This window comes from Micromys minutus (assembly GCF_963924665.1).
Source record: "Micromys minutus genome assembly, chromosome: 17".
NCBI lineage: Eukaryota > Metazoa > Chordata > Mammalia > Rodentia > Muridae > Micromys > Micromys minutus.
In genome coordinates this window covers 33,382,901-33,409,908 of record NC_137952.1, presented here as the reverse complement: position 1 = coordinate 33,409,908, position 27,008 = coordinate 33,382,901, and the positions used below count along the sequence as shown (strand labels likewise).

At 41.7% G+C, this 27,008-nt stretch overlaps 1 protein-coding gene across 1 annotated transcript in view; it reads left to right on the top strand.

Annotated features, from left to right (window-relative positions):
* Positions 1–27,008, top strand: part of ATP8B4 (ATPase phospholipid transporting 8B4 (putative)) — a gene marked incomplete at both ends in the record, with an annotated part of 118,325 nt that overhangs the window by 87,775 nt on the left and 3,542 nt on the right. The window contains 4 exons of the mRNA XM_080930941.1: positions 466–538; positions 7,118–7,188; positions 10,599–10,681; positions 21,549–21,707. Of these exons, the coding sequence (XP_080787067.1) occupies positions 466–538; positions 7,118–7,188; positions 10,599–10,681; positions 21,549–21,707 (386 nt within the window). The remainder of the gene's footprint in view (positions 1–465; positions 539–7,117; positions 7,189–10,598; positions 10,682–21,548; positions 21,708–27,008) is intronic.

Sequence of the window (27,008 nt, the reverse complement as noted above, 5' to 3'; positions counted from 1 at the left end):
GCATGGGACGCCATTACATGCACAACCTTCAAAGAAAGGTTGCAGCTGTTGATCTGTGTTCTGAGCTGCTGTCTTAGACATACCGCCCCCGGCACATGCCTGCACAGACAGCACTGCCGTCCCTGTACTTACTAGCGGAGAGTGGAGGAGGAAGCAGCTAGCCGGGGTTTTTTGAGAGGCCACAGAGGCTGTATAAATGGCACTGAATTGGGATCGTGGCATTTCACGGACCTTCAGTCAACAGTTCGGCATCTTGACCTTTGTCTAACGTGTGTATTTATTCATTGGAAATCTACAGACAAATGGCTTAATATCTCTGACACCCACACTGTTCTTCCTTTAATTTCCCATCTTCTCAAAGCCTCATCTGATTCTTGTAGACTGTCAAGTGCCTGTGATATTTCCCTCGACTCTACTTCTTATTCTACTCCGTTAGTGAACAGAATATTTCTCTTCTCTTCTCAGACTACAGAATGAAAAATGGATGAATGTTAAAGTTGGAGACATCATTAAATTAGAAAACAACCACTTTGTCGCTGTGAGTATTCTATTGTATGACTTGATCTCAAATTAGAGTAACACACATTGAGGCACTGACAAATTTAGTAAATCCACGGGAATCTAGAGTCACCAAGGAGGGATCACCATTTTACATTAATACATATTCTCAACTATAAATACTTTAAAAAGTGACTTATAGTGACACCATTACTTGGATAATGTGGAGGGATTTTTTTTCTCTTTGCTCACCTCAAACACAGACATGCAGAACAATCTAAGTCAATATGTGAATTATTTATGTAAATAAGAGTTTTGAAAATGTTCTTGAGTACTGTGAAAATGTTTTCATACTTTTTGAATGTTATTTCTTAATATTGCAATTAGTGTTCTTAAATTACACCACCTTTGAAGAAAGCATGCTAAAGGTAAATTGATGTTATGATTCTAAATTGATAAAATGGGAAGCAGGGAGGTTTTTGAACATCAAATGCATCATAATTTATATTTGTAGACAACTAATGTGATTTCTTAAGTAAAAATCAATTCAGCCTTTGAAATGTAAACGGAGAACCACAGTTCAAGTTGAATTTAAGGTATTAAAAATGGTACAGAACAGAAACTAAAAATTCAAATTACAATAGTGATTTGTAAGTATTAGGCCACTTAAGAAAAATTTTGTGTTATATGCAATTGTATGAATCAAGTTGTATGCTTCGTTACATTTGAGATATTTTATGATGGAAAAATATGGCCCTAAAATCTTTTTAAAAGACCAGCAACCCAGTTGGGAGTGCTGGACACTCAATCTCCAAATCACCCTTGTACCACCTCACCATCTGTGTGCTCAGAGTTCAGAGGAGCATGCGTGAAGAGCATGCATGAAGGCGCTTCCCGGTAGGCAAACCATTTGCAGATGAGTTCACACTTCAAGTGGCTAATTCTCTGGCAACCCTAAGGTTTTGGAAAATAGCCGTAAACCCAAACAAAACTAAGCGAGATGCTGTCAGCACAGCCAAAACAGGTCTCAAAGTGCCCTGTGGTTTGGGCCCCTCGAAGACTTGGGATAGTCTGCCAGGTTCTCATTTATCATCAATTTACTTTTATTTTATGTGACTTAAATGACACGTCTGGCTTGTTTTCCACTCATTAATGATTGGGAGCATGACAGAAGAAGGTTGCACCTGTCCAAAGAACACCCTTTGTTGTTGGGGTTGAGGTAGATGGTTAAAGGAACTGTCTGGGAATCAAATATCTGTTTATTGTTGCAATGCCTTCTGTGAAATAAGTCCCAGGAGGCAAGTATAAGAATGCATTTTGAATTCTAATTGCTCTAAATTATTTTTCTGATGGAGGGATGGCATTAAAACCATACTTGCAATATCTTCATTTTCTCACTCTTTCCCTCCTTTGGCAAAGTACAAGCAAGACTCTTAGGTCCACAGTCCCAGATCTCAGCTCTGACCGTGTTATCAGTGAAAAACTTTCCACTTGTCTCTTCTTGACTCCTGCTATTTGGTTAAAGAGAAGAAAAGGTTCTGCCAGTTCCTTGGAGGCACCCCAGTGCCTCTTAGTCAAGTTACTTCACATAAGGTCTGTCTATGTGCCGCTCTTCCCCACCTATGACTAGTTTTGGAGGCAGGCAAAGCTTTTACAGACGAAGGACTGGTGTCTCCCTGCTGCCAAGAGGCAGGACCTACCTGTGGAGCAGATGTCTGGATAGTGACAGTCACAAACCTCTAGAAAAGACCCGTTTAGGGAATTTTATTCTGGAGTAGACCTTAAGAAGACCGCTCATGAAGAAAATGAACACAGTGGCTAAGACTGTGTGTCTCATACCAATACACTCACTTTCTATGAATGAACTAGCTTACTGCTCATCTTGACCCATTGAGGGCAGTTTCTGTGCTGTTTCATTATTTCCACCTTGTAGATCATAAGACAAAGGCATGCTCCCCTCAAATAGCTTGCTAATGGAGAGCCAAGAGTTGAACGAGCAACTCTCGCTCTGGCCCTCAGTCCTCAAGTATTACACAGTCTGCTTGTTTGTTTTTTCTTCCAGAACAGTCGTTCGGTCTTAGTCTGGTTTTCCAGAATTAGGGGCTCCAGACCTGGCTACTGGAAACCAAATGATCTGTTGAGCGCTCAATTTTAGTGCCTGGCTATGTGTTCAAAGTTAGAACTTTCAGCCCATCTCTACCTGTTTATCAGTAAATTCTGCACAAGAAAAGGGGTTCACACACTGAGAATTGGTTCCTTTGTTTTGTGTTTATCCTCTGACCAGCACTCCTCCAATGGCCTGTGTCAGCTCCTGCCTCCTGGTCTCTGCCCAGCTTGAGTTTCTGCCTTGTCTGCTTTCAGGAGGGACTTTAAGCTGTAAAATGAAACAAACCCTTCCCTCCCTAGATGCTTTTTGTCCTGCTCTTTATCACAGTGCAGAGAGAAACTAAACCAGGTCAGAGGATAAACTGAAACCAAGGTACCACACACATTAGGAGAACCACTCAAGCTTGCTGGAAACACATTAGAGTTCTTGGTGGTGCTAAACATTGAACCAAGAGCTCGGCACTCTGGTCTCATTCACACGGGCACATCCATGCTCCATTTCTAAGACACCAATTCAGAAGGAAGAGTCTTTTTGGGTGAGAAGAGCAGCCCTCATAGACATTATTTTTCCTCTAACTTTCTTCTTTTATTAACAAGTTTGTGTGTGTGTGTGTGTGTGTGTGTGTGTGAGTGTGTGTGTGTGCACATGAGTGTACACACAGATGAATGCAGGTGTACTTGGCTGTGCTGGTGGATGTGTTAGAGACACAGAGGAGACACCAACTGACCTATTCTTCTTTTTATTGCCCTGAGACGTGGTCTTCACTGGACCTCGAGCCTGCCCTCTTCATGGAGGATGATGGTGTGCATGTCTCACGACTCAGGGGTTGGTAGCACTGGGTTTACAGTGACAGTTGGTCATGTCTGGCTTCATGGCTGCTAGAGATCCGAACTCGGGTTCTCACATTTGCCAAGCAAGTGCTCTTAGGCACTGGGCTGTCTCCTCAGACCCCTGTCTTATTTTCAATCATTTTTAATTGAAAATTTTGATCACGAAAGCGAAGCCAGACAAGATGGTATAATCAGTACATAAGCGAGTGATTTTCAACTCATGCTAACTGTATCTGGAATTTTAAAAGCTTGAATCATTATTACCTGTAATCACACATACGTTCACTCCATGATTTAATTGTGAGCTTTGACTTATATGATACATACATTTTTAGAATTGGTATTTTGTATCAGTATTTGGTATTGGTCCTGGGAGCTCCCAAAGGAGTGCTCACAATTGTCCCAGAAATGCATGTTTTCCTCTGCCATGGCTCTGGTATCCCGACACTCATGCCCCAGGATGTTCTGAACAGCAACAGACAAAACAGACACACCAAGCAAAGTGAGACATTTCTGTTTCTCGTAGCTGTCATCTCAGCACCCGGCAGCCACCAGAGCAGAGTCTTTGTCTTGTGATCAGGGCTATGACCTGCTTCTAGTCCCACAACTCAATCCTGGAGCATTTTCTGTGGGTGATGTCAACACTCTAGTCTCAGGTTCTTCAAGTGGGCATGGTACCTCTCACCGTGACCTCTGATGGCCACAGACTGCACAAGTGTTAATTTAGATCGCCACTGGATGTAGGGGAGTTCCTTCTCTCTTCCCGGTGGGAGAGCCATGCCTTACACGGGCTCCTGTCCAGACACAGAGAACAGGGTTATCCCCTCACAGGTTTGCAGGCAATGAAGTGATTCAGTTATGAGAATGTTTTATAAGTTCTTAAAGAATTTCACGGCGGTGGATTAATACCATTCTTTGGTATTTTCTTTTATTCTTTGATTTAACAAACATTTATACCCAATGAATCCTGGGGACAATATGTTCGGCACTGAGGACCCAAAGATATCCAGTAGGTTACCTCAAGTTTCCTCTGATGGGAAGACCTTTAAGCTTCCACTAGGTATCTTCTTGGGTCTTTCTCTTGCCCAGGAAAGCTGGGAAAAGTGTGTTGGTGCGTGCCACATGCTGCTTCCTTTGTGGGAGTTGTTGCTGAGTCATTCCATCAATAACTGACAAGAAAAAAAAAGACTCAGGGTTAACAGGAAGTGGCGTTGGCCTGGTCCAGCTAGGCATCTGAACAATCACACTTTCTCTCCCTGCTCTATGTTTCTGCTTTGGTCTTTCCATCCTTTTGCACACACTCCCAGCCCACCACCTCTGACAAAAGCTTGACCAAGGACTTGTGAGGCTTGCTAATAGTTCTCTGCCGTCCCCTTTCAGCACTTCTGCAGAGTGCCTTAGAATGTCTGACTGTGTGCTGAGCTGACAACTCCCACGATTTTCTCTGCTGGATGGACACTGTCCGTCCCGTTCTCCCACACACTTTCTCTAAGGATAACTAAGAAAGCCTCTAAGGGAGATGTTAGCGGTGGGGAAGAGAAGAGGGAGTGAGCGAGGAGAGGACCTGTCAGAGGTATCAAAGGCACAGGTGGCACTAGAGCCTTTAGGAAGAGGTAGGAAGGTCGGTTTCCAGGGAGCTAGAGTAGGGACAGTTAGGCAGGAGGGTTAAGTACTAGGTGTGTTTCAGTCTCTGAGAAGTTGGGTCAGTGCTGGTCGAGAGACCTTAGCCACTAGGTGGCAGTGGAACCTTAGTCCCTTGGCGAGGCCTGCGGTGGATCTGCCCCTGGTTTACCGCAGAGGAAGCCTTAACAGCCAGATTGAGTGTTGAATGGTGTGTTATCATCGACCCAGAGTTCTGGGGAAAAGCAACACCAGACATCAACGGGCATCTTTCTCTCTGCACCTTAAAGAGTTCTAATTGTGTATGATCACAACGAAGGACTTTCGGTTTTTGTTTAAAGTTGTCTTTGTGTCTTTAAGACATAGCTCTAAAGAGCAATTACCTTTTACTGTTACCCTGCCATTTGCCAGGACTCAAGATCCAGGTGAATCTCCCCACAGCACAGACATCTTCTTCTTTTGGGTCAGGATTAGGTGAGCTTTGCCGTGAGAGTGAGCTACAGCTGGACATGATCTCTGTGTGGGTTTGCATGGAACACACTGAGGGGCTCATAAAGCAATTTCTGCCTTGACTGGCCTCTGTGGCAAGTCCTTCAGAGCCGAGAGTCATCAGGATGCAATGCATTTGTGCCTCTAGGAACTGTCACGGAGCCTTCATTTCGACAAAACTACACTCACCATCCCTCCCGCCCCGCTTTCGAGTTGATAATTTAAACAATCCAGACAATTAAGTGAGTGGATTGATTTTGAACTTAACGTCTAAGATTTGGCGGTAAAGCGGTTGTAATGCTTTTCAATATAAAAGTTTTTAGAGACTTACAGTCCTTCAGGCACAGGTAGAGATTTGTTAGGCTAAAGTTTTATAATAAGTTGCTGAAGCTTAGGTCAGAGAGTTCTTTTTAGACGAATCCCTCAGAACTACATTTATTTTAAAATAAGAATTTTAATTTGAGAAGAAACAAAACAGTTTCCAAAACAGCCAGATTTCTAAAAGTGAACTATGATGTCCTTTCTTTCCTTTTTTGGGGACAACTTTAGACATTTTATTCAGTAAAATATAGAAGAATTCAGATCTTATTTTAGTATATTTTTTGGAGCATAAATGGAACATATTCTCTTCAAAGCTTGGTTTTATAACATTGGTCACCGCTGCTGCTCTTTTTAGCTCCCCCCCCCATGTAACATTTTGATTGACTCTGGAAATTTCACATCATGCCCCCTGATCAAACTCATTTCTGAGTCCTTCCATATCTGCCCCCCACGCTTATGACCTCCTAAAACATTTAAAAAGTAAAAATAAAAAAATAAGTAGAAAAAAAACCCCGAAGTTTAATTTATGTACTCACTGGGGCTTGGTCAAACTCTCTGCACCCTGCCCCTTAACTAGGACTGAGTCCTTCCCCTGCCGCGCTCCCAAAGGCCATCAATTGTGGAGAGCTAAACTTCACTGTCTCCATCATACTTGCAAGAGTTCTTTTTGGTGGCTTCCTGTCTAGGAGATGGCTCAGTCATTAAAGGAGAGGCTCACAACCAAAACTGGGGTGATGTGCTTTCTAATGCACCATTTCCAGAGCACCCCCTGTGCTCTTTGTGTGGGCCCCCCCGTCTCTCGTCTTTCTCTTTCATAACTTCCTCATCTCTTCGCCTTGCGAGCACGTTGCTCTTCTTTACCCAGATTTCTTCTTTCCTCTGGGTTTTCCTGTTTTATCGGCGCTTCATCACCCCTGGATTCCTTCCCTACTTTGAATTGCTCGGACACCAGCACGTGAGGAGGGTTAATTCGCTCGTTTATTGGAAAGAGGTCTCTGTTTTTCATAAGACATTATTAAATCCAGACAAATAGAATTCATATATGACGCTTGAAACCAGCAACACAAATCACTAGTAGCTTGCACGTTGCCGGGAGGCCAGCTCATACCCTGATGGTCTAGAAACCTGGCAGCAAAGGAATGGGAGGGTGTGCCTGCCTCCTCAGTGTTGCCGGGGCTACGGAGGGGTGGTGCAGGAGGGAGAGGTTTCAACAACCCTGATTTTTACCTGTCCCTCTCCATTGCTTTCTCAGGCAGACCTGCTGCTCCTATCAAGCAGCGAGCCCCACGGTCTCTGTTACGTTGAAACAGCAGAACTTGATGGGTACGTACTAAATCAGAGCGGCTGCTTGCCTAAGCATCCTGAGAGGCCACCCTTAAATCTTCTGTATCTCCTTGTAAAACACAGATAGCTAGATTGTAACGTCCTTTGTTGTTTACTTGGCAGTAATTCTGAAACTACTTCCCCCCCTGAATTTATTTGGAACTCCCCGACTTATCTCTTCAGCATATTTTCTTTGAGAAACACTTGTAGGTGAACATGAATAACTTGACACCCGTGCACTTCGGTGAGGTTTCTTCTGGGGGGTTTTAGCTGTTTACATTTCATTTTCTAAGGAAAATGAGAGGGTGGGAGTAAAGGCTCCCGAGAAGAAAGACTGAGACAGTTTTAAAAGGCAAATAAAGACACAGCGAGAGAGACAGGAGAAATGAACATGCCGCTGACACCATGGAGAGTTCAGCTACCGACCACTTAGCTGTTCTGATTCAGAAGATTCCATTGTCTGGCCGACACCATTGACTGCTCACATTGTATAGGCACCGCCTGTCTGTATGTGCACACCTCACATTCTATAGGCTGGCTCAGAGAGATAGGTGACTTTCTCAAGCCGATAAAGGGTAAAGGCAGGACTCTACTGGACAACACAAAACACACAGTTTTAGCCAGTGTTTCTCAAGTTGTTGAGATATTGAGTTCATCCTGTAGAATCCAGGTTTGGGCAGGACAGGTTTAGTCACAGAGAATTAGTGTTAAGAGGAAACTTAGTACTGCTGAAGCCATTCATACACCTGCAGAGAGAACCAGCCTCAAATCAATTGTCTGCTCTGTCTTGAGAACCTAGAAAAGAGCAAAATAAATTCAGTGCAAGCAAGAACAAAATTCTACAAAACTTGACACAAACAGGACAAAGAAAAACATGGGGACATGGTTGGTTCTTTGAAAACATCAATCAATCAGAAAATCTCAAGCAAGGCAGACAGAGGGAAAGGGGGGAAGAGACAGATGAGTGATATCATTAACAAACAGGGGAGTCAGCAATGCATCCCCAAAAAGCCATCTGGATCATTAGGGACTGCTCTAATCAGCCGGACACATGTACATTTGACAACTTCAATGAAATGGACTTCAGAAAATACGGACTATGCACTCGCTGTGAGACAGATTACTGAGATAGATTTAGAGCTAATAGGAAAATTAAATTCACATGTAAGAAATAAAACTAAGCATTTTAGGCAAGAAAAAAAAGAGTTTGAGGTTTGGGCTAGTCAAAGAACCGTTAGATCTGATGTAAGAAGAGTTATCACAGAAAGTAGGGACTTAGCTTAGTAGAGCACTCATCTAAGCAGCCAGTACAAGGTTGGTTTCTCTGGAGAGGAGGGCCAGGGAGAATGGGGGATATGGAGAGAGAGAGAGGGAGAGAGAGGGAGGGAGGGAGAGAGAGAAGGAGGAAGGGGGAGAGAGAGAGGGAGGGAGGGAGAGAGAGAGAAGGAGGAAGGGAGGGAGAGAGAGAGAAGGAGGAAGGGAGGGAGAGAGAGAGAGACAGAGAGAGAGAGAGAGAGAGAGAGAGAGAGAGAGAGAGAGAGAGAGAGAGAGAGAGAGAGAGGATTTCAAAATTTCATCAAATTTATTTATGGATCCTTGAAAGCCCTATTAACAGAAAGTAGCAATGAGTTACTAACATGTAGAAACTATTTGCATACTATCTACCTGAATTACCTTGACTACATACAGATGCTTTACAAACTGAAAGAAATAATAATAAAAGAAAGAAAGAAGAATAAGCAACCCTAGTTAGGAAATAGGCATTTTGTAACACTTCAATAAACATTTGACCAAGAGGACACCCAGTGGGCAAACAAGCACATGAAAAGTTACCCAACATCATTGGTGACATAAAACTGAATACCGCAGTGGCCTGTTGCCACGGAACCACCAGCACCAGCACCGGTAACATTTCCAAAGCTGGCAGAGATTTGGCAAGGCGGAGCCACTTGCATGTTCCCTCCGGGAACATAAAGTGCGATGCTCACTCTGGAAAAAAAAAATGTTGGTTTCTTGAAAACCAAACATAAAAGTACCACACAACTCAGCAATTTCAAACCGGCAAACTGGATTTTTTTTTTTATTCAAAGAAATGAAAACTTAGGTTTCTATAAACTGTATAGTGAATTCTTAGGGCACGTGCTTTTCTTACATCAGAAAAGGGGCCATTCAGATGTCTTTCAAGTGAATGGCTGAGCAAATTGGAGCACAGTGGGACACTGTGCAGTAACAAAAAGGAACAACTTATTAATAGATACAGTGGCTAGGCTGATTGATTCTTCAGAGGGCTGTGCCAAGTAAAACCGGCCAGTCCTAAAGATCTTCGGGATTCCTGGAAATCAAATGCGCATCTTTTGAAGGGGTGGGGGAAGAGTTCTGAGGAGGCTGGCATGACAATCCCTTTAATATAATATAGGAGAGACAGCCATTCAGTTCCTGATGGCCAATGGCCGTCAGCAGCAGTGTCTGCTATCTAATGAGTGTGTGTGTGTGTATGTGTATGTGTGTGTGTGTGTGTGTGTGTGTGTGTGTGTGTGGTCCTGTTCATAAGAAGAGCAGCTCTCTGTGATGCATTCAGCTTGTTGGTTGTTCCCTTTGTTTTTCCCCATTAAAATTTCAGCTACTGTAAAAATGACCATGGCTGTCTTCTTCTTCTTCTTCTTCTTCTTCTTCTTCTTCTTCTTCTTCTTCTTCTTCTTCTTCTTCTTCTTCTTCTTCTTCTTCTTCTTCTTCTTCATCATCATCATCTTCTTCTTCTTCTTCTTCTTCATCTTCATCTTCTTCTTCTTCTTCTTCTTCATCTTCATCTTCTTCTTCTTCTTCTTCTTCTTCTTCTTCTTCTTCTTCTTCTTCTTCTTCTTCTTCTTCTTCTTCTTCTTCTTCTTCTTCTTCTTCTTCTTCTTCTTCTTCTTCTTCTTCTTCTTCTTCTTCTTCTTCTTCTTCTTCTTCTTTTTTGCAAATGAAACTCCATAGATAGTAGACACTGGAGTGATACTGGTCTCCGTGTGGCAACAGTGTTCCTTGTGCCAGTGTGGCTTTTAGCTTATGTAGTGTGTGTGAGTAGGTTCAAATGTCCATTTGAACACAGATGTGAAGGAGATCTCTGTGTTGTTACACAGATGCATTGTGGGTAGAGTGTCAGCTCCAGCTCCTGAGGTGCCCACTTGTTTTGCTGAGATAGTTTGGCAGGTGTGAGAGACATCCAAAGCCAGGTCCTGTAGATTGCCTCATTAGGTTTTGTGTGTACACAGTCACTACATGCTTTGCTTGCATCAGAAAAGAAACAGTGTAGATATCTTTTGAGTGAATGGTGGAACAATAACTAATACTAAATACTACTAACAATACTAACGTAGGAGACTGTTGGATTGTTTCATATAAAAATTCATGTCCTGTCCTTCATCTTATAGGGAAACAAACCTGAAGGCTCGTCAAGCACTACCTGTCACCTCAGAACTTGGAGCAGATATTAGTAGCCTAGCAAAGTTTGATGGTAAGTGCTTTAAAAAGACAAAAGAAAAACATCTAAAAGCCAGGAGGTCATATAATAGCTAATAATCTGAGATCCTGTGGTGGTTTGAATATGTTTGGCCCAGGGAGTAGCACTATTAGGAGGTGTGGCTTTGGAGTAGGCGTGGCCTTGTTGGAGGAAGTGTGTCCCTTCGGGCACAGGCTTTGATGGCCTTCTCTTAAATTTAACTCCCTGGAAGCTAGTCTTCTCCTATTGGCCTTCAGATCAAGATCTCAGCACCTCCTGCACCATGCCTGCCTGGATGCTGCCGTGCCTCGATGATAATGGACTGAATCTCTGAACCTGGAAGCCAGACCCAATTAAATGTTCACCTTTATATGAGTTGTCTCTGTCTCTTCACAGCAATGAAACCCAAACTAAGACAGATACCATTTATGTTCCTTTTCTTTTCCTTTTCTTTTTTTTTTTTTTTTTTTACACTTAGTGGGAGAACATACATTTCTTCAGCTTTGATGTCTGTCATTTATGCTCATGCTAGCAAGCATGGTTTTATCAAGTCACCACCTAGCACACTCATGTCTTCTTTCATGGGTTCCATTCCCTCCTGCCCACAGTGCCCTTTCTTTGGTAGCCTTCTGCCTCTTGGTACTTGGCACAGACTTACTGAGGGCAAACAAATTGGCATTTTAGTTCCAGACCTAGGTCTGGCCTTTCATGCAATGGCTCTGTAACAAAACCCAGAGCTCAGATAATGACTTCTGAAGACAGAGCTCCTATATTTTGCATAGTGGCATAATATCTTGAAACCGATAGGCAGTCAATGGGAATCATCAAGTTATAGTCAGCCATCGACTGCCATATATTTCAGACCACAGTTTTTATCATCATTGCCATTACTACCATCTTCACCACCACCACCATCACTGTTGCATTCCACCCAAACCCACCTCCTCAGCAGGTTCTTGTGTATGGCTGTATCTTGCGCTAACATTAATTTAAGATCCACAGAAGGTCTCGAGGTACTAACTCCCCGAGATAGCTGCATTTTATAGTACCATGTCCACAAAGAAATCCCTTTAAAAGTTAAAGAAAAAAAGACACTAATTATAGAGTTTTACACATCATGCTAGGGAGACTGAGGATTTTCTGCCATCCCTCAGTAGTCTTTTGCATTATCAAGTTGCAGGTTTGGTTTTGGGTATTATTTCTTTCCCATATATGTTAGTTTGACATTTTTGGAGTCTTATGAACCTAAGATTCTCCTTCTGAGGTGTTTTCTTTGGAGTGTACTGAGAAATAATGAGTATAAAGGGTCTTGGCAGTGCCCCTGATTAAAAGGTCAGGAAAGTTTATATGAATTTTCTCCAACACATATTTCAGAATGTATATGGTCTGTGCTTGGCAGTTGCTTGTAAATTCTGCCTTGATTATGTTAATATTTTAATATCTCTTAAACGACTGTTGTTGTAATAAGTGTTTATAGAGAAATATTCTTCCAAATTAAGATTTAATTTAGAGGAGCAGCCAGGAAACTTTGAATAGCTTAAGAAATATTTTGATTATAATAAAACAAATTACAAATTTCTAATGAAGTAATTTTTTCAATGAAATGTTACTGTTATGTAAATCCAAGCAGAGTAAATTGTATTCACAAATCAAAATTCTTCTTAAAATACTGTGTTGACTATTTATGGAGCCCTGAAAAGGCAATCTAAATATAACTTGCCATTACTCATTTTTTCCCTGGTGGAACTGTACCTTTATATCTTCATCAGCCTATAATGAGGCACAAATCTTAGAGTTTTAGCTTTTTTAACCATTAGGAAGCACATAGTAGTTGTTTTAACTATTTCCTTTTTTTACATCGATTTTGGGACAGTTAGCCTAGACTACAATGCTTTTATAAGTAACTCTCTACTCTCAGTGGTGTGAACACAGTAAAATTAACTTCCTGACCATGTCAATTCTGATGGGGTAGATGATCCCATTTTGTAGCCGTGGAACTTGGACAGAAGGTGAGGACAAGGTGAGAGACAGTGCCTTGGACAGAGGGTGAGGACGAGACTGCATTTTCCCCATTTTCCCTTCGGTATTTCATGGGCCCTACTGTTCCTGTAAGGAATATTAGGAAATCACAAATGTGGCTATTTGTTGAGGGGTTCCTGACATAACCATCTTGCCTGCCATGCTTGCAACATCTAACCCTGATATTTTAGGATTTGCATACAGAAAATGACATCCTCCAATGTCGAAGAACCCACACGGAGCCCCTGCCTCCTCAGGTCAGAGGTCACACCTCCTCTTTCCACTGGCATCCTAACCCTTCTTCTCAGTATCTGTGTAGTGTTCCTGACAACTATTCAGGCCAAAGAGCATGCATCTGTTACCTCCTGTACCTTAACCCTACTATATTTAAACCTATGCCGGCTGCCCTGGCACATCTTCTCTGCTAACTCAAATAAGTACTTGTCAATGAGGTCAGAAGTCACAGCATGACTTAACTTACCTAGGATCACCTCAGCTGCCTCACATGCAAATCAGGGCTGAGTAATCTCCACTAAACTTTAGACCTCACACGGCTGATCCAGAACCAGCCAAGCTCCAGTAACAGCAAGCAGAGACTTAAACATCCACTCAATACAGCGGCATCAGAGACCCATACCAGAGGCTGCAGCTGATGCAAGATGTGCAAACCGACAAGAAAACCAAGGTTAGGCTGAGAAATGACTCAGTGGGTAAAGTGTTTGCTGCATGAACATGACTGGAGGTTAGCTTCCCCAGAACCCACAGATGGGAGTGGTGGCCCACCTCAATCTCAGCATGCAGGAAGCAGAAACAAGAGATTCTGTGAGCAAGCTGGCCAGCCAGACTACCTGAGATGGTGAACTCTGGGTTCAGCAAGGGACTCTGCCTCAGTATACAAGTTCACATTCAAGAACACAAATGTACACATGCATACATGTACACACACATACACTTATGCACAGCACACATAGATGGTCCCAAATGAAGGCTATCTGGACGAAACTCCAGAAAAACAATTGAAAAAAATTTGTATCCAAAGAATGTCACGGAGGGCATGGACAAATTCCTGTAGGGATTTAAAGGCGACAGTGATAAAGCACTGAATGAATACCGGAAGCATACACATAAACATATGCTAAAACCAGGAAGTCAGTTCAGGAAATGAGGGTAAAATTCAGTGAAGAGATAGAATTGACAAAGAAAACTCAAAATGAAATTAGGCTGGAAATGAAGAATTCCACAAATGAAACAGTGCACTGGGAGCCTCATGAAGGCATTGGATGGAAGTGGCGAGTTGCCCTCAACCTATTAGTAGAACTGGATTATCCAAACAGAGAAAGCAAATGCTTAGCAGAACAACACAGCCTGTTACCATCACTCTTGGCTGACTATGACCATCACTGTTGGGTGACTATCACCATCACTGTTGGCTGATTATCACAATCATTCTTGGCTATCACCATCACTGTTGGGTGACTATCACCATCACTGTTGGCTGACTATCACCATCACTGTTGACTGACTATCACCATCACTGTTGACTGACTATCACCATCACTGTTGACTATCACCATCACTGTTGACTGACTATCACCATCACTGTTGGCTGACTATCACCATCACTGTTGACTGACTATCACCATCACTGTTGGCTATCACCATCACTGTTGACTGACTGTCACCATCACTGTTGGCTATCACCATCACTGTTGACTGACTATCACCATCACTGTTGGCTGACTATCACCATCACTGTTGACTGACTATCACCATCACTGTTGGCTGATTATCACCATCACTGTTGACTATCGCCATCATTTTTGGCTGACTATCACTATTACTCTTGCCTGACAATCACCATTAATCTTGGTTGCTCACCAGAAGCAGACAGTAAAACTCTAGCTGAAAATACATTATGAAAAGCACTAGAAGGTACTGGGAAGGTGTTGAAAGGTGCTCTGCAGCATTTTGGGGAAGAAAAATCATTAGTGATCTTACCCAGCTATAGATTATGTATACAACAATACGTGCTTGTGCAGAAACACATATCCACTGGAATGAGAGTATTTTGGGGGTTATGAATTTGAGATCTACTTCACTGGAAGGACTACATGCTTGGTGGTATAAACTTGACTAAAATCTAGGGAAGTCATTGGCTGTAGAGTGAATCTGCTACTGAAGTTTTGATAAATTGGACATGCAGTTAAACCACCTTTTGCAGTGGGGAACTGTCAAAGTTGGGACTTGCAAACAGATCAAGGTACTGAGAATAAGTGACCATTGAGTGCTCAGCCCTAAACAGGACATCTTTATCATCACTTTCAAATTCCAGGAACATTGCAGAAGAGAAAGTGGAGAGACTATAAGAGTCAGACTGGGAGAAGTTCTGTGAAACACCATCTTTTGGAAAGGAGCTAGCTGTTTTAAACATGAACAGACTATCTGCACAGGACATATAGGCACACAGAAAAGGAAAAGAGAACGGACTAATCAGAAAGAAAGGGTTAATAGGAGTATTAGAAGAATAAGAGAGTGTTTGGGAATTTGAGTATAACACAATTCCTCGCATACAGGCCCAAAATGGGCATATTAGCATAAAAAGAGAAACCAATAAATTTCAGGGTTTCTTCTGGTGACTAGAAAGGCTTCCATATATCATGAGAATCAAAACCCAATGTTTTACCTTTCAGCTTACATTGAGAGTAGGATGTTAGCATTACATATTTTTGGAAATATCCTGCTCAGCTTTGGAAAGTTGAAACAGATATTACATGTGTGAGGCAGGTTCTTGTTTATTCTGTGCTGCATATATAAGTACACACATACACACAAATACATACACACACATACATGTACATACATACACAAATACATACATATATACATACATACATATATTCACATTGCTTGTGAATTCTGGGTTCATCTGTATATCACACTTTTTTTTTTTAAATTTCTATTTACTCTGTGGTTATTTTTCCATCAAATATTTTCCAATATGTTAGCACCAAGACACCATCTTTGTCCCTATAGTGTAAATGCACATCTATCCTCCAAAGTATTGGAAAATCTAAATCCCCACTCCTGTTCTTAGAGAAGTCCCCATTGGGGCAGCAAGTCCAGGACTTCTAGTTAACCTTCAACCACAGCTGAGGTGTGTTGGGCTAAAGAATGCTTCTGACAATTCCTGTATACACATTTATTTCTGCACCCAGGGATATTTATGAGTTCATGTTCATTCATCCATTCTTCTGTTCATTTATTTGTTTGACAAATGTGGAGACAGTGGTTAGTAGGACACAGGTCTTTCATTCACAGAGCTTAAAGGTGATAAAGAAGATAGATGTGCATTGGGGCTCATTCAAAGTAGCCTTTAATTGAATGATTGCTAATGTTCTCAGGCCCTAAACATGATGTTGATATAGGAACAAGCACTCACTGTATATTGTAAGTTATCTTTTCAAATACATACAGCTTTTTATGCATTTGTAAGACTGCATATGTGTATGTGCGCAGATATGTGTGTATGTAGGTAGATATGTGTGTATGTAGGTATGCATACAGGTGAGTGTGCTCATGTGTTTGTGTATGCATTGGGTGTCTTTCTCTATTGCTCTCATTTTTTTGAGGCAGAGTCTCTTACTGGGCCTAAAGCTCATCACTTGTTTAGGCTGGCCAGCCAATGAATCATAAAAGTCGATCTCTACCTTCCAGTACTGGGATTATACAGTCACATGTTCCATGCCTGGGTTTTTTTTTTTTTTAATTGTATGTCAGACATCCTACCTCAGAACCACATACTTGTGCATCAAATGCTTTGAGTCATTTCCCCAACCTCATCTTTCCAGCCCCAAAGGGAAAAAAAATTATTGCTAACTCCAATTTGTGCATAGGGAACCTGAGACTTAGGCAGATAGAATATTCTCTATGTCATGTGACTGTTAAGAAGAGGAGTCAGAATACAAACCAAAGATGGATGAAAAACCTTGTTCTAAGAAAGGACACAAAACCACAGACTCTAAACCACAAGCTGGAAGGCAGCATTAGAGACAGGGCAGTGTATCACAGCTTAGCTTATGAGGGATAAAAGACATTTAAAAGTAAGGTAAGCTGATTATGAGAAATCAATCTCTATATATTTCAAAACATCAAAGTTCTAAGTGACTTAGAATTTCATCAGGATCAAGAATTTAGAGGTACAGTCCAAACATAGACTAGGAACAGGTTTCGATGGGTGAATCTGTTTATTTGAAGAGTTCCCATATAAATAAATATCTTATTCATTTCAAATATCTGAAAAAAATAATATGTAGTTTGTTGAACTTTGTAAGAAAAATATATGTAATTTGATCTAATAATATTATAATATATACAAAAATTTTATTTGACTAGACTTTTCATAATGTCTTTGGGAACCAAACAACATTTATAACAAACACATGGGAATATTTGCTAATTACATATTTATAAACCAGACAATTTTACACCTTGGGGAAATCCCCTAATATATATGTGGTTGAATGTGTTCAAGAATCTTTTGTATATTGTTACTGACTGGTCTATGGTCTGTGTTTTGGGACTAGTGACATGTTTACATATTTTGTGTGACTGTTAGTACCAGTTCTGAACCAGAGAAGGGATGACTCTTTAGTTCGGAATCTTTGTGTATTTTGTGGTCTTTTCTGTAAAGAATAGCATGTGTGTAATCCAAACAAAAGAAAATGACATCTCTTCTTGGTTAAAATACAGAAATAAGTGAATAGGTAAGTAAGTAAATGAATGGATGGGCTTGGTTAGCACCTTGTGACTTTATAAAATGTACCTGAAAACTCTTCTAGTCAAATGGACAGAAGTTCAACACAATGCGGTTGATACATGGGGCTATCAGTCTCATTAAAAGGCACGAAGAACAATTTTTTTTGACTGGTGGTACTATTATGGCCATTGGGTGGCTCATAACTCTGTGTTGAGATGATTGTAGAGGGGCGTGGCCTCCAAGAACTCAAATCGGCTTTAGAAACTATCTTTTTTTTTCAGGGAAAAAGTTATTTCAGTCATCAGCCTAGCAGCAGTGGGGTAATGGCCTAAATATTGAGAAGTTCATGCCTAGGTAAACTCTTGCCCAGCAATAATGGTATCTTAATAATGGTGGCATGTTCTGGGGAAGAGTTGCAGCAGACAATCAAGAAACACCACCAATAGCATGCAGAAAAAGTAAAGCTAATTAGTTTTGGAAAATCTTGGGATATTGTGCACTAACAGTTTGGATGGTCTGAAAAGGCTTTTCATGTCTTTTCTCTTTAGAGGGGAATGAGGTTGACTACCTTGATTATGTTTACGCTTAATGACTGGCGCATCCCTTCCCCTGTTTTATCATTTCTCACTAAGATACTATGTGAGAAATGATCCTATTTCCCCCAATGGCTTTCTCACACTTCCAGCCATTTCCCATCTCTTCCCCAGATGGAATTAGAAAGAAGAAAGCAGGCTCCCTGGACAGCCTCTGTTGGATTCTTAGGCTTTGTTGGTGGGAAATATTTTTGCTTGTTTTTTTGATGAGCTTTAAGGCGACCTCCTGTTTTCCTTATTCTTCCTGGCTTCTGTTACAGTTAGGTAATACAGTTAGCTAATACAAATATTTGGTATTCAAACTCCATTTTCATGATTCCTATCAAAATATACCTACTTTCTAATTTATCTTAGCTTTACTGTAACACTCATGACATCTCTCAACCTCTTTCCCTTTGAAAGAAAATGATATGTTTGAGTATTTTATTTGCAGTGTAGACCGTGCATGTACCTGGTACTCAGATCCCCTGACACTGGAGTTAAAGCTGCCGTGAGGGTGTAGGAAACTGAACATGGGTTCTCTGTAACAGCAGCAAGTGCTCTTAGCTACTGACTTATCTGTCCAGCCCCCATAACTCCTTTCTTGAAACCATTTTTTTTTCAACTATGTTTCCAACAAATATTTTTAAGATTTTATTATGTAGACAGTATGGCAAGGTGTGGGAATGCAAAGAGATAAGTGTGGTGTTTCCCATGAAGGAAGCTGGTCATCCTTTGGAAGGGGAGGAAGAGAAATGGGAACCTTCATATTTTTATGCCAAGAGAGCTAAGAAACAGGGAACAGACTTTCTTTTCTTTCTTTTCTTTCTTTTTTTTTTTTTGGCAAATAAGAAATAGCTTGGCTTTGTTCCCAATGTTTGTTGCGATGTACCCTGTGTTTAGAATCTGGAGCACTGGAGCCACACTCTTAGAAAGCAGTTCTGGGGTTTGGCCTCCAGAAGCTCATATTAAACTTGGCCATATAGTCCTTTTGCAGAAAGGCATCCTCAGTGTGAAGCAGATGTGAGCATGTCTTCTTGCTGGACATAGTGAGCCAAAATGTTCAAGGTTGAATTTACCCCCTGTCAGCCTTTGCTTATGACAATGAGAATGATCAAACAGACCCGCTTTTTATACTGTTATTGGCAAGGACAAATATCATACTGTTTTTTTTTTTTTTTTTTTTTTTTTTTTTTTTTTTTTTTTTTTTTTTTGTTTAAAGCACATATTTTTGAGCAGTGGCCAAGTTTAAAGTTTGGGAAATTGAGTCTTAGGTGAAGAAACTGGAATAAACTTCAAGGGCTTCTGTCAGCCTGTTATTTGTGCTGGTTTTGCTGGTGAGACCTCCTCAATCCAAGGTTACGTGAAACTCGGAAATAAAAATTATTGGTCAAGGAAAAGATGCTCACAAAAATCTGAGAATTTAGAAAAAGTCTCTGGGGCCACAGCATAGTTTTCCAAACGACTCGAGTCAGTTCAAATCAGTTTTAATTTACTTTTACATAACCAAATAAGCTATAATAAGAGCTAACCGCAATTCAGCTACTTGGTCTAAGAAGCAACCTTGTGCAGGTTGTTTGTCTCTTTGAAATCCAGGCTTGCAGGCTCTCACTGCTGTCTGGGAAGGCTCAGAGAATGACCAAATAGAGGCACTTTAGGTCAAGTTTTTGCTAATTAGGAAATGGTAAGGGGGGGTAGAGAGGGTTTCTTTATTGTGTGTTTTTGAAATAAGAACAGCCTGGCTGGTTGGGAGTGGTCAGACTGCATCTGTTGAGTTCCCAAAGGAGAGCAGTCTTTTAGGAAGGACAGGCACCACAGCAAGTCATCAGCATCAGAAGGGAGCTTGGAGAAAGGGTGGGGCTCCCATCTGCTATGCTTTAGTTCTTGAGTTTCAGGCGAAGGCACGGTGCCCACCCAGATCAGTGCTATAGTGTGTGGGGTGGAACTTTAGGATGCATGGCCTGAGCAGGAGGTCTTTATAGGCTTGTGTCCTTGAAGGGTAGAAGTAAATTGCTTTCCACACACTCCTTCCATAATGTGCCACTGCAGACTCCAAGTATCTGGACCAATGGACTATGAACAGAGAGCTCCAAAGCTCTGAGCCCAAACCACCAATATCGCTCTATTTGATATTGTCAGGTTTTCAGTACAGTGTTAAAAGCTGACCTAAAAGCATCTTGGCTTTGCTGTTTTCCTCAACCAAAGCTGAAGATTGACCCCTCCCCCTTTTAATTTTCCAAACTGCCTTTTTTTGGCTTCTGGTTTTAAAATTCTTTTCTGTGGCTTGTGAGGCAGCAAACTCTCAAGAAGTCACTAATCTTACCTCTGATTCTGGCCTGAGCCAGATGTTTTCACCCCATCCCCCTACCCCCATCCCTGTCTCTTTTTCTTCATTCCCCCACCCCACCCTCCACCCCTGTTCTTTCCCAGCATTCATTCTTCTTTATCTTTTGTTGTCACAGCTTCTAAAACTGTGGCCCGTTTGTTTGCAAATGTATGTGAATCTAATAGTTACATCTTGTGAAGGGTCCATGAAAATAATTTCTGTTTCCCATTTCTGTCCAGACAAACCCAACCCTGAAAACTCATGTTCTATTTGAAATAATGGAATGAATCGTTTCATTGATTTGGAATGAGCATTTCATTTTTTGGAATTATAAAAACAAACAAAATAAAACCAAACACAACAACAGCAGCAGCAGCAAAGAAAAGCCCCAAACTAGGAACATTTTCTGGCTAGGTTGAGCAAGCTATGCGGTTGCCTTTGAGAGTCCACAGACTTCTGAATCAAATCAACGTAAGAGGCATGGGGCCCTTAAAAGGAATCTCAACTTATGGAGCAAATGAAGGTCATGTTTCTTTGGGGTGTGGTATGCTAGGACCCCAAGCCCTGTGAATACATAAAACTGTTTAACTTTCATCGTGAAGCCCCAACTTCACCTTAACCCTTTCATCAGTTCACAGCAAAATGAAAAGAAAAATGTGGGCACCTATCATTTTATACTTATAAAAAGTCATTCTGGCATCAGTGGGAAGAGACGCCTTTGGTCCAGTAAAGGGGAACAACCCCAAGGTGCTGAGGTGGAGAGGGTGCTTGGGAGAGGGAGCACCTTCATGGAGGGGGAGGGGGGAAGGGTGGTAGGGGGAAAGGGGAATAACATTAGAAATGCAATACAGAGAATATCCAATAAAAACAAAACAACCCCCCCCCCAAAAAAAACAAATCACTTTGGTATATCCTAAGAATAAAGATAGGTGCTTTAAAAGATTTCGAAGGGAAAAAAAGTCTTACAGATCTTGGAGGCTCTGTTCTTCTTTGGTCAGTATTGACAATCTTGCTTCAAAATATTTGATAGGTTTTATGGTTTTTTTTTTTTTTTCATGTTGCAGCTTCCCCCCACCCCAGCACAGTCTCACATGTGTGACTGCATGGTTTCTGAAAGAGAAGGACAATGGCCTTGCGTACATACCAACAGCACGGTGGGCTTCTGAAGTGAGCATGCGGTGGGTCTAACGAGGCTTCTTATTTTTCCAGGGATCGTCATCTGTGAGGCACCTAACAACAAGTTAGACAGATTCTCTGGGGTCCTTTCTTGGAAGGACAGCAAGCACACCCTCAGCAACCAGAAGATAATCCTGAGAGGCTGTGTCCTGAGGAACACCAGATGGTGCTTTGGAATGGTTCTTTTTGCAGGTACAGTGTATAGACCAGGGCCATCTCTGTGGCATCTATTCCCACAAAGTTCCTGGTTCTCTACAGATATGAATGTGCAGATTTTTATTGAGTGCTGCGTATTGGCTCCTGAGTTGATCCCAGAGTGTGGTACCCCCCAGAGGAGACAGTAGTACTCTGAGTATAATCCATGTGGTCCCAGTGTATGGGAACCACTGATATGTCAAACTTGTTCTTAAGGATGCTGAAGCCTTCAGTATCTGATGGTATCTACACACCTACTGTTCAGTTTCTTTCTCTCCCCACCAATTGTATAAGACTCATCTGCTCATCTATATAGTCAGTGTGCCCTTAAAATCGGAGATCAATATGGAAAGAAAGCCCTTTCTTCTGGCTGCAACCCATGTTGTTTGTCATTTGTAAAGGTCAAGAGGTTCACTTGAGAAAAAAAGCCTTCTTGGAGAGAAATCATTTCTCTTTGTCACCAGGGCAGATGGATGTGATGGCTGCCCTTAATGGGGTTAGGAGGGACAGAGAGATGGAGAAAGGGAGAGAGGGAGGGAAGGAAAGTGGGGGAGAGGCAGGTAGGAATGGAGATTCTCCCACTCTTTCTTTCCCTTCATTTTTTCTTTTAAAATTCTTTTCTCATTCGGTACATCCGGACCACAGACTCTTCTCCCTCCACTCCTCCCAGTTTTCTCCCAACCTCCTACCCCCAGATCCATTGTCTTAGTCAGGGTTTCTATACCTTCACTAAACATCATGACCAAGGAGCAAGTTGGGGAGGAAAGGGTTTATTCAGCTTACACTTCCACATTGCTTTTTCTCACCAAAGGAAGTCAGGACTGGAACCCAAGCAGGACAGGAAGCAGGAGCTGATGCAGAGGCCACAGAAGGATGTCACTTACTGGCTTGCTTCCCCTGGCTTGCTCAACTTGCTTTCTTATAGAACCCAGGTCTACCAGCCCAGGGATGGCTCCACCCACAATGGGCTGGGCCAGGGATGGCTCCACCCACAATGGGCTGGGTCCTCCCCCTTGATGACTAGTTGAGAAAATGCCTTACAGCTGGATCTCATGGAGGCATTTTCTCAACGGAGGCTTATTTGTCTGTGTCAAGTTGACACAAAACCAGCCAGTATATCCATTATCCTCAGTTTCTCTTCAGAAAAGAGCAGGCATCCCAGGGATATCAACCGAACACAGCATGGCAAGATACAATAAGACTAGACACAAATCCTCACATCAAGGCTGGACAAGGCAACTCTGTAGGAGAAGAAGGGTCTCAGAACAGATCAGAGTCAGAAATATCCCTGCTCCCATTGCTCACAGTCACATAAAACCTCAAGCTAAACAACCATCACATATATCCAGAGGACCTAGCGCTGGCCCATGCAGGCTCTGTGACTACTGCTTCCGTCTCTCTGAACCCTGCTTATTTGATTCTGTAGGCTGTGTTCTCCTGGTGTTCTCGTCCCCTCTGGTTCCAACAATCCTTCCTCCCCTTCTTCTGTGGGGTTTCCCAGGCTCTGCCTAATGTTTGCCTGTGGTTCTCTCTATCTTCTCTGGTCTGCTGTCAGAGGAAGTCTCTATGATGTCTATTGAGTTGGGCACTGATCTATAAGTATAATAGGATATTATTAGGAATCATTTCATTGGCTGCTTTTTTTTTGCCAGTTGTGTTTGGTTCTATCCAGCTTCCTGGCCATCCAGGAAGTGTCTGGAATGGGCTCACTCTCCTACCATGGGCCTCTCGTTGGCCACTTCTACAGTCTGAGCCACCATTGCCCATCACATCTTGCAAGCAGGACAGATTGTAAATCAAAGGTTGTGTGGCTAGGTTGGTGTCTCAATTCCACCACTGGAAGTCTTGCCTGGTTACAGAAAATGAATGGTTCAGGCTCCTATCCTCCATTACTAGGAGCCCTCGATAGGGTTATCCTCATGGGTTCAAGGACGTTTTCATTGTACTAGGGCTTCGGCACCACACCCTTAATGTCCCCCCCAACCCCCAACTTGTCATCCTTCCCCATCTCATCCCTCCTGCTCCCAACCCACCTGCAAAACCTATTGTATTTCCTTGTCCCAGGAAGATCTGCTCATCTCCCCTAAAGGCCTCCTTGTTATTTATCCTTTCTGGGTCTGTGGAGTGTAGTGTGATTTTCCTTTACCTAACAGCTAATATCCACTTATAAGAGAGTACACATTTGTTTGTTTCTCTGGGTCTGGGTTACCTCAGTATATGTATTTTTTCTAGTTCCATTCATTTGTCTGCAAATTTCATGATGACGTTTTTTAAAACATCTGAGTAATACTCCATTGTGGAACTGAACCATATTTTCTTATCTATTCCTTGGTAGAGGGACACCTAAGTTGTTTGCAGCTTTTTGGCTATTATGAATAAAACCGCAAGGAACATAGTTCAATAGTGTCCTTGAGGTAGGTGGGGTACTTTTTGTCACCTGCCATTTTTGTCTTTATATGTGTGAGTCTGGGGTAGCAATTTCCTTCTCAGGAACAATAGCATAAGTTGACAGAGCTACTCAAATTCTGCTCACAGCTTCATTTTCTAGCCTTTGATTAAAAAACGAATTCTGTTTATTATGATGCCAAATTAAAATGTTTTGTTTCTGCTGATTATATGTGTAATTGAAATCAAATTGTTTTTCTTAACTGACTTTCCTTAACAAGAGCAGCAACAACATCATCAACAACAAAAATGCTCATTAAAGACTCAGTGTGTTCCAAAACTAGGAAACGTCCTCCTAGTTGCTGCTCAATACCCTCAGCTGTGGATCTGAGCATTGCTTTTACTCTCAGGGAGTGGCCATGCATAAAGATCCAGCAAATCTCTAGAAATGAAGCAGAGTCAGGCTTTTGTCTGAGGTTGAACCTAGTTTCATGATTCTTTTATCAGATGCTATTTTTCTTTTTAACAAACATTTATTTATTTATTTACCTATTTATTTTTACTTACTCATTTTGCATCCTGCTCCCGTCCCCCTTCTGGTCACCCTTTCTCATAGTCCTTCCCCTATCCGTTCTTACCTTCCCTCTGAGCAGGTAGAGTTCTCCTAGGTATCTCCCTGCCTTGGCACATTAAGTCTCTTTGAGGCTAGATACATCCTCTCCTACTGCGACCAGACAAGGCAACTTAGCCAGTAGAACATATTCCACTTACAGACAACTTTTGGGATAGCCTCTGCTCCAGTTGTTCAGGATCCACATGAATACCAAGGTGCACATCTCTTACATGTGTCCAGGGAGACCTGACAAAGGACACTGTCAATAGGACAAAATGGTAGCCTATAGATTGGGAAAAACTTAACCAGCCCTACATCTGACAGAAGGCTAAGATCCAAAATGTACAAAGAACTCAAGAAGTCAGACACCAACAACCCAAATAACCCAATTAAAAAATGGGGCACAGAACTAAGCAGAGAGTTCTCAACAGGGAATTTCGAATGGCCAAGAGGCACTTAGTCATCAGGGAAATGCAAATCAAAGCAACTCTGAGGTTCCATCTTACACCCATCGGAATGGCTAAGATCAAAACCTCAAGAGGTAGCACATGCTGGCGAGGGGTGGGGGGAGTAAGGAGAAGACTTCTTCATTGCCAGTGGGAATACAAAACTGTACAAACACTTTGGAAATCAATTTGGTGCTTTCTCAGAAAACAGGAAATAGTTCTCCCTCAAAAGATGCTCCACCATCCCACAAAGACACTTACTCCATTATGTTCTTAGAAGCTTTAGTAGTAATAGCCAGATGCTTTCTCTTCATTGGCAAGATAGATACATCCTTGGTTTTTTATGTTGTATTTTCACCTTTCTTACAGAGAAGTAAAAAGCTGAGTTTACTCATACATTTCCTTTACTTTCTGTTAAAGAGCATGGAGATCTCAAAATGGTCTACTCATATGAAAGGTCTTTTGGGAAATACTTCCTTGTTCAATCCCTGTTATCCCTGACATGAAGAAGCCTCATCCCAGTGATAGGCTGTCATCCAAAATCTCATTGTAGTCATGCACTATTGTCCTGAATGATTAGTTCAAGACTGAGTCATATGTGCTAGGACAGCTAGCCCACTTCTGAGGGCTGTCGAGAGGGTCATGGTCTCTTTCATATGATTGTTTCTGGGGAAATCCTCTTATATAAATGGAAAGAGGTGTGTTCCCAGAATAGGAATCAGGCAGATGTGGAGTCAGGTTGTTTAGGAGCTCCAGGCTCTAATCCTTGCTATAAGACGTCATATGCTCTTCCCTGTGATTATCACAGGATAATCGGGAGCACGTTTGAATACATTGCTCAGGTGCAATGATGATGTGTGTGGAAGAAGATGCTTGGTGATATTTTTTCTCTGTCCATGTCTCAATTCTTTTACCAACAGTTCAGTGCACACTGACTGCTCTGTGGGCCGAGCTAGGAAAACTGGACTATTTTCTGCATGTTGGGGAGGAGAAAGGGAGCTCTCTGTTCTTTTGTGATATATCCTGGGACATATGTCAGATGGACATTTGTAAAGCAGGTAATACTTGCATTGGTTTTAGTTAATAGAGAGCTTAACTAGAATACTGCAAGCAGAAGGAATTCAGGGTTGTTTTTGTTCATGTCAATGCTGAATAGATGGTTACCATGAGTACCCAAGTCTTGAGACATTTGAACAAGAAACAAGTTCTAGTTAGTTCTTAGATCTTGTGAAAACTGAATCCAAAATTAACTATTAACCCTTCTTCTTATTTTTAAGTGCTACTTATACACATTGACCAGGAGGTATGGAGATAGAGTTCTGAGGCATAGTTTACTTTACAAACCTATCATCCATAAAAGTTGAACCTATATAGATACCTGATCATGCTTTCCTTTTGGCTTTCCTTTGTGCTCAAGATGGGATCAAAGCTTGTTTCTGAGGGAAGGGGCCATACTCACTCAAGGAGTCTGTAGGGCCCATGGCCATCTTATTACATACGAAGTTCCTGTGCTCCCTCATTCATTTGCCCCATAGGTCTTATCATTTTCCTCCCTTCTCTTTGCTTTGCTGGCTGCTACCTGTGGTTGAATATAAAGCCATGATATCATGGCTTTCCTTAAGTTTTGTTTGATGAATCATGAAAGAAATCAAAAGGAGAAAAATTTTATTGAACCCTAAGTATTTATTCACCAAATATACATCTCTAAGTAGTTGTTTCAGATTGGTTGGGTCCTGCAACATAAGATTATGCTTGTTGTAAAGGCTATAAACCTATTATTGCTACCTTTAGGCTCCAATAACAGCTCTTCCTTCCCTGTATCACATTGGTTTAGGTGGAGAAACAGTTTGATAG